Consider the following 8930-nt stretch of genomic DNA (forward strand, 5'->3'; position numbering starts at 1 on the left):
TAACAAGATTGAACCATACAAGTGCATTATCGTGTACATGACCAGGACAAGTTCTCCGACGACTGCAGTTTTCAGTAGTAATGGTTGTTGTAAAATCAATGGTTGTTGGCCATTCAAGAACAGAGTGTCTACAGTAATTACTTCACTGTCTTCGGCAAGGGTCCTTTCAAAACCACAAGAAGTTTGATCATTCTTCAATTTTCGCAAACGTAATTCCTAATGTGGCCATCCACGTTGCTTCTTCTCGCAATCGTTTGCGTTTGTACGGCGCATAATATTCCGCAGAAAGACGTCAGTGAAGCGACAAGTGATAGCAGTGATGAGATTTACAATGTCTGCCCCGTATTCATTGAATTTGCCAAAGAGCAAGATAATCTCTCGAACGCAGAACTTAAAGCCAACGCCGCGGATGCAGCCATGTCGGCTTATTTGTTGAGCCACCCAAACAATACATTGTGGGACTATTTCAATATTGAGCTTGAGCAGATCCACGATACGTTTCTCAATTTGCCATTGATTGGACGACTCCAGCGCGTCATCTCAAATGTCTTCAATTACTCGTTGGACACGGTCATTGCGCTCGCACAAATGATTGCGGATGTCATTGAGTGGTGTCTTAATACTGTTCGCCATCCTCTTGTTGGTATCCGGCAAGTTGTCGACTTTTTTAGTGAATTTGGAGAAAATCTCAAGGATCTATGGGGATTATTGAAACGAGATCCGTCAAACACAGCCGAGAACATGGCGGGTGGATTTCTCTTGCACATTGAACATCACATGGCCGAGTTCACAGCCGAGTCAATTCTTTTGATTGGCGCGGGATCTGGTGTTATTCACGGCCTCATCCATGGTGCAGAAGCTATTGCAGGACAGTTGAGCGCTGCTGCTTCGAAAACATTAATCTCTGTGCTCGTATTTATCCACGCAATTGATGACCCCATTCTAATTGTCACTCCGCTCATCACGTCGATCCTTGACATGTCTGATGACCTTGTTAACGGTTCGTCTAAGGCCAATGTGACCTCTGTCACTACACACGCTGTAAAGCCTCTCGAGACATGCTTGATTCCAGAAGAATACCGCCCAAGGTTTTCGACTCGCGACTTGTGCTTAAGCTCTAGTGTGTATGTTCGCATGCTTCTTTTCGGGTCATCTAAACGGTCTGTAAAGATGACTAAACAAGAACGCGTTGCTGCTTACAACCGTTTTCACGATTTTGTGTGCTGCTTCATGAAAGACCACGAGTTTGAGGTGAATACTATGAAGTCGGACAGTGCAAAGTTTGAAGGAGACCTTATCTCGACTCCTGCGACAATGCCAAATTGCTCCCAGCTTATGGGTAGCTACACCGCCGAAACAACGTGGAATCCTTCAGCAAGCTATGAGACCGCCGAAGATCAAGATTAATGGTATCACAATCATAGATAGATTTACATTTTCATGTCTTGCAAAATAAAGACATAAACACTACTCCTCTCGAAGCAATTGTTAATTTGGTTGTTAAAGTGTTTTAATTATCCACTATTAGCAATATAGCTTTACTTTTACCCTTTATAGTGTGTAAGAAAAAGATTCAAAATGGGGCAATATTTTTTATTCAGTGAGGCTAGTATTTTGAAATCAAGGTACATTTGTAGCTAACCCTAGCACCTATATCGAAATAATTTGCAGCACTCTGTATTCTCTAGATTAAATTTATATCAAGCTTGGAGGTATTTGTGGAAGCTGCTACTACGCGATCCTTGCAAGTATCACTTACTTGATACTCCCTACATAAGAGTATTGTAGTTTATTACGTGAGCTGGCGAATATGTACATTTATCATCTATGATGACGGAGCCCTGTTAAATGTATTGCATGCTCACATGTTCTACGAATTTCTACATTTTGAGGTATCATCAATCTGATACCATACCTAGCACTAGATCACGGTATGGTAGTATACGTATTGTCTTTGAGCTTGGCTAATTTTTTATATTTACGTAGCGTTTTACACGCTACTTCACCAATACGCGATCACTCTGAAAAAGATTATCCTGATTGAGGAACCTTACAGCAAACACAGCTCAGCGTGAGCTTTGAGAACACGAATTGCGTAAGAACATCCTTGTTTGGGCACAAGGCTTGTGGGACCGCTAAGTTGGACGAAGCATTTTGGTCGACGACCTGATCGCTTGTTTGATGGGCAAAGCGACGTGTTCTCATGTGAGTGACTCCCCGGATCCTATTCATTACCTCTAATTTCCCAAAGGCTTCAATATTCTTTAGAAAAGTCATTCGATGTGTTAACGTCCCCACCGCTCACACTCACCATCGCGTGAGCAATGACTGTTCGAATGATCAAGACATTTATTTAAATAATTCAGGCGACAAGCAGTCAGAATCTCTACAACAGGGTTTGGAATGACGTAATGACTTACAGATTGTCTTGCTGAAGTCGAATTTCAAACAGTATGGAGTGATCGAAGTGAAGAAAACGCTCCACTTTACCTGATACTAGTCATGATGCACCAGATCACGAACAATTTAGAGATGTTCTTTACAACTTGTCTAAAAGCAGCCTGATTGTGTTTTCGCTGATAATAGTGTCGCTGACAAAAGCAAAGTGAGTCATTTTACCCAAGCCGTCACCTGCTTACTGAAAGCGTCTAAGAAGAAGCAAAGGAAATCATGCTTGAATTGATGGCTTCCAACCGAGATTGGCAGGCTGGCTAAAAGCGCTGAGGTATACAGCGAGGGTCCACCCCTTCAACACGTTAAACACATGCGCGCATCAATGTTTCTGCAATTGTATATTTGCTCCGCGCTCTCGTTCGACAATACACAGGAAGTCGGCGTTGCGCCTTGAGTTTAACAAACTCAATTCTAAGATGGCGCTCCACAAGCATGTCCACTTCCATTGGGCTTCGCTTAAGGGCAGACAGCGAGGAGAGTTTCCGGTGCCACTGCACCCATCGCTCAAAGAGCTTATCATCATCCGCAGCGGTTTCGCCGGGGGCAAGCACACTAGCAATTGTCCGCATCGCAGGCTCAGAAGAGCTTACTCTTTGAGCACAAAGTCGAGTGCGGTACGTCTCCACCTGATATTTTTTTAGGAATCAAGAAGTGAGCTCCGCGAGCTCTTCGTTGGCCAAGCTCTGCTTGTATTGTGGCGGAGGGCCGATCCCGTAGACGCCCGACGATCGAGTGATCGCGCTCTTTTGCTTCTGTAGCGGGAATCGCTCGGCGGAAACCGTATTCCAGACGAGGGCAAAAACCGATCGCGGATGCGATTGCATGAGAGCCGCCCTGTGGGCAGCCTCCAATTGCTGCTCCTGTTCCTCTTCGAGGCAATTGGTATTTCTACCGCTTTCCTCTGAAGCCGAAGAGTCAGGGAACTCCGCAAATTCTGAGCTGGGCTCACGTTGCGCCGTTGGTGCACCTCATCTTCCTCGTCTTCTCATGCTGGGAAAAAAGTATCTGGTTTGCAGTCGACTTCCTTTAACTTCTCAACGAAGAAATTTGCGCTTGTGGTGGGCGCGGTGTCTTGCACTCGGTTGCCGGGGGCTTCGGATGTGCTTCCCGTGAAGCCGCATCCTGTGCAGAAGAAAAAGGGCTTTGCCCGCGGGCGCCATCCGAACCACCTAGGCTTGGTGTTTTGCGTGTCGTAGACACAGGGGACATAGGGCGGACAATGTTCAAGGCTGTTTCTGAGAACGTAACTGTGTCTCAGATACGCGAGCGTCGTATAAGGTGACCGTTAAATGTGAATTCTATATCCACAATTTTAATGGGGAGAGTGTTACGGGATTACACGTACCCTTGTATGAAAGGGACTAAGATAGAGTGACCGTACATAGGTGTGAATTACACAAGGTGATGTTATCACACAATGGTGTGGCTACACCTTAATGCCTGTGGTGATGCATAATAAAATGGTTTTATAATATTTATTTGATGTTACTATCTTCTATAGGAAAACCTACGGTTTTAGATCTTGGCGGCTCTGTCGCAACTAGAACAACTAAATACGATTTCAATACTGAACGGAAGAGCTAACTAACCTTGGTTAAGGTTTTCAGGACTCTTGGGGGCAGCAGATTCCGATCTGCTGCACTCGTACTGTTGTTTATAAAGAACGTAAGGTCGGTGACCTTAGCTTAGCTTCCTCTAAGCAAAGAGCTACGGCAGCCTCGCTGCACTGCACCTCAAAGATATATTCTGCGAAGAAGGCGAACCACCTGGTCATTCTCTGCAAGAGATGCGGCAACTGAATCGCGGTGCGTAGTGACGCATGATCTGTTTTGACCACAAACGGCCTGGAGTCAAGCAGGTGCACCCTGAACTTGACATGTGCATATTTAAGTACTTATAAGTCGTGGACTTGGTAGTATCCTCTCCGCAGCTTTAAGCTGGCCATTCGAACGCGACCACCCGATCTCGCCCATTGGCGTCTGCTTGCAGTAGTGCACAGCCGATGGCAAAGTTCGAAGCGTCACAGACGACACTAAAAGGACGATCGGAGTGTGGCAACGCCAGTATTGGTGCATGAAGAAGGCTGTCTTTTACCCTGTCAGAAGCCTCCCAATGCTCGTTGTTCCAGCACCATTCTGTATGGAGATTAAACAATGACTGTGCCATTTCCGCATCATTTGCGCTATACTTGTGCAAGTAGTTGGTGAGGCCAAGTCACTTGCGCAAGTCCTTTTAATTCTTGAAATTGGTCAGTCCACAATGGCTTTGACCTTACCGGGATCCGCTAGATGGCCACGCTTAAAGCACCCTATTCCGCGCCGAAGGTGCAATTAGCATACAGCGTATTCGTGCGCTTGCACTCGAGCACCGCTCTTAAGTGGATAATGTGGTATTCATCATTTATCCTCCCGATCTGTGGACAAGGCTGTCGTCAAAGTATATCTGTGCATACGCCCTTTGGGGCCTGAACAACTGCGATTAAATGTTGCTGGTGCATTTGACACATCCCCAGCCACTCCAGCTCGGTATCCTCACTGCTGTTAGCGGAACATCGTATGCTCTAGTGAGTAATTGGTAATACCTATCGACCAAGTCGAGCGAACTGCTATTTGTACATTCAACAATGTTGTTATGGAGAACATATTTTCTAGGAATCGGCGTTCGCGCCGGAATGATGGCAGCGCTGATCTTATTGTAAGCATGAGCGATACACCGCTTGCCGTTCGGCTTCTGGACATAAAGCTAGGAGTTGATGTGGGAGGCTTGCTCTTACGCACCATTCCTGCGTCGTGCTCGCACGGAGGAAGGCATCAATGACGGCGGCTTATTGGGCAGGGGACACTGGCGTGTTCTGCAGTATTTGGTTTCCAGAACCAAGTCGGTATCATGACGCACACCTCGATCCGATGTTAGGACCGGCGTATAATGGCCTCAACTGCCTTTAAGGCACTGCCGAACGCCTTGAATAACATCTCGTCCAGCTCAAGAATAGCCTTCACCGCAGCAATGGCCTCCAGAGTTACGTCGCTGCCTTTCTTACACGTTATGCCGTTGACGAGGGTGTGTAGCTGTGCGCTATCGTCTACGGTAGGCACATCCTGGATCAGGGTCGACATCCGGCGTCTTGCAGCTAGCATACGGCGTCGCCGACGCCACTTCACAGAGGTTGTAAGCCCCGGCGAGACCAATGGGAACACGTACTCAGCATCGTCCAGTGTTAATCCCACTACCTGCTTCACCGGAGCCCTGATGTTATGAACAACATACAACGAAGAGCTGCCATTTCCGCAGTTTTTGTCTAGTTGATAACTTGTCACTCCGCGCGCATCAGAAGGGCCTTGTCCAAGATGCCTTAGACCTCGTCTGACTACGCCACGAGTGGAATGCGAGTGGCATGCAGCGACCGCTCTGAAACGTGAACAGTGCTCCGTAGACTACGTGCCACTCCACGTGAATTAGTGAGACCTTGCCCTCGAAGTCTAAGACCTCGTCCGGCCATGCCATATATGGCATACAGCGGCTGCTTCGAAACAGGCGTAGTGCTCAGTAGATTACGTGCCACTCCATATGCATTACTGGGGCCTCGCCCACGATGCCTCAGCCTTTGGCCGACCATGCCATGCATGGCATTTAGCGACTGCTCCAATACATGAGCAGTGCTCAGTGGGTTACGCGCCACTCCAAGTTCAGCCCTCGAGCCATTCTCGGGACTCTTGTCCAATAAACCTACGGTGTTCACCAATTCGGATGCTCGGGACTCCACAACGTCGAGCGTCTCGGTCCAGTGCCCGCGCCAATAGCGTTTTCGCCTCCCAGCAGAGATGAAATTATGACTCACCAAATCTCCACCTGGAAACGTGCGCGTACAGTCCAAGGTCTTCGACATCCAGTCGACCCATGGATCATGGTGCTCCAGCGATGGAAGGGGTCATACCTTGAATCCAAGTCTAAGACTAAGCAGCGTTTCACTCTATCAAAATCAAGAAACTTGACACCGAGGTCCACAGGGACCATCGGCAGCGTGACACATGTCCCCGTCGCTATGCGAACAGTGACGATGTCACTCGCCGCGCTTTCAGCGCCGCAGCATACAGCTAGCTTCCTTCAATCGGGGAGCGTCGAGCATGATTGCCCGACGCCTCGGAGTCGATCACGATCTTCCATGGCTTTTCAAAGCCCTTCACAGTCGCTTTTACGACCAGAAAGTTCGGCTTGCATACACATTTCGTTACAAGAGCACGCAGATCATCGGGGCTAGGCCCTGCTGTTCTCTACCTCCTTGTAGCTCTACAAAAATCAGTTCTTCCCCAGTAGGCCGCACACCGTCTACAAACCAGAAGACTCGTAAGCAGCGGGGCGTCGGTTCGATGGACCTTGGCACGCCTTGTGCAGGGGACTACAGATCCAAAGGTGACGGGTGTCGCTACAGACAAAACACTGTCTGGTGGTCAAACGCTGCTCGGTAGCTCGTTGCTCTACCTCCCCGTCCTCATCACAGCTAAAATCTATCGGCTCAGGCCCGCTCGACGAGCTATTAGAGTGTGTATTTCAATTAAATCGTACCGACTTGAAGTTGAATTCGGAAATAACACCACATTCACTATTTCTTCAAAAATGACGAGGTCACAAGATTTCTATTCTGGCCACGCAAGTGCAGAGGCCCTCCATCAAGACGGTCACTGTGTCCGCCTCGAAAAGAGGATCGGTTGCTATATCGACGATGAGAGTACGCTACTCTTGGACAAAGTTTGCCAATTCTTTTGTGCCTTGTCGGGCGGCAAGATAATGCGAGCACACGTGTTATGCCTAATTAGGCAGTGAGAACACTCGCAAAAGCTACAGCTTCAGCTCCGTCCAAGAGGGAAACGCCGCTTCGACTGAAGTGACGCACGTCAGTGCCCATTCTCGCGCTCGATTCCCTAGCTTGGAGATAGGTAGCGCTGTTGCTCGGTCAAATGCACTGCGGACGCTATGATCGTCTCGACCTCTCTCACCCGGAGCAATAGATTTTCTCCGTCCTTGCCCTTGGAGATCTTAACACTCACCATGAGCGGCCGTGGTCGGGAGGGATTATCCGTCATGAATGGTAGTGTCATGGACGCGGTTGACGCCGATATCTCTAGCAGAGCTTTTTTATCGCTTGAAGCGCACGCTAATCGCTTCCGGTTTTTGCAAAGCGAGGTGTTGCACACCCTAAGGACCGAGAAGAGACATCAGCTTTTTTAAGCCCGTCCTGTATGCCCTGGAACAAATAATAGAACGGCTCCATCCTTACAGAGTGTCAGTCGTTAGGACTCAGGTACAAGTGCTACCAAGTACAGCGGGGCTGCCGTAGCACTTTCGCTACGAGGAAGCTTGGTTAAGGTCGGTGACCTCTGTTCTATACTAAGAACCAGTACGAGTTTAGCGGATCGCAATCTCCTTTTTCCAAAAGTCGCTTGAACCTTAATCCAGGGCTAATTACCCTTTCCGTTTAGAAATCATGCCGTATTTCTCGGGTTTATCTACGGCAAAGTTGCCTGTATGAAAACTTACAGGATTTCTTGCCTATTTAGTTGTATATCTACTGGCTGTTACAACCACGTAATGACTTCATGTATAGGTGTAGCCACAACATTTTGTGGTCACACCATCTTGTGTGACCTACAAAGTGATCACACTATCCTGTGTGACCCACACACTTCATACTAGGGCACTTGAAACCCTTTTACAGAGAACCGCAGAACCATACCGTTCCCTGTCTATGAGACTCTATTTAGGTAATGAGGTGTTCTCCACACCCCACCTCGATTCTACGCAAGTTATGTATGTATTAACTCTGCACGAGGCTTTAACCCTCAAGTTGATCACTCAGCTTGGCTGAGATTTATCTAGTGTTGTGCGCTTGTAGAGTCTCTAACCCCCAGAGGTCAAAAGTTTGATTCGCACTCACTGCGATACACACCGCTCCTCACGAAATTATGGTAGGACGCGGAAGGTCTTGCTGTAAGCCGATCTGTAAGGAAAAAATATGCAACGGAACTCCCGTTCAGTTTTCACTCAGAAACTCGACTCAAAGGTCCCTGTCAGCCAATTGCACAGAAGTTAGGTCCATATCTACAATCCTGTAGCCATTTTGACTCAAATGATCTAGCGACCTTGTTTACTTTGCAGTGGGGTTGCCGTAGCTCTTTCTTCATAGTTAAAGCTTAGAGAAAGCTAAGCTGAAGCCAACAATCTTACGCTCTATACTCGAGTCAGTACGAGTGTAGCAGATCGAAATCCGCTACCTCCAAGAGTACCCAAAACCTTAACCCAAGGCAATACACTCACAATTGAAACTGTGTTTATATGTTTTATTTGCGGTTGAGCCGCCTTTATCAAAAATTCCAGGTTTTCCTAATTAAACATCAAAACCTAATTAATATGCATAACTACTGGCAGTCCCGCCATGTAGTGACTTCTTGTTACGGTGTAGCCACACCATTGTGTGATTA

General features: G+C 47.6%; 1 protein-coding gene across 1 annotated transcript; it reads left to right on the plus strand.

The window, feature by feature from the left end:
- Positions 1 to 219: 219 nt before the first annotated feature.
- Positions 220 to 1407, plus strand: PHALS_07561 (uncharacterized protein; the record flags this gene model as incomplete). Its single annotated transcript, XM_024721050.1, has 1 exon — positions 220 to 1407. The coding sequence occupies one exon, from the start codon at positions 220 to 222 to the stop codon at positions 1405 to 1407; it is 1188 nt and encodes a 395-aa protein (XP_024586188.1).
- Positions 1408 to 8930: the final 7523 nt, after the last annotated feature.

Source organism: Plasmopara halstedii (assembly GCF_900000015.1).
Source record: "Plasmopara halstedii genome assembly, contig: Scaffold_3120, whole genome shotgun sequence".
Taxonomy (NCBI): Eukaryota; Oomycota; class Peronosporomycetes; order Peronosporales; family Peronosporaceae; genus Plasmopara; species Plasmopara halstedii.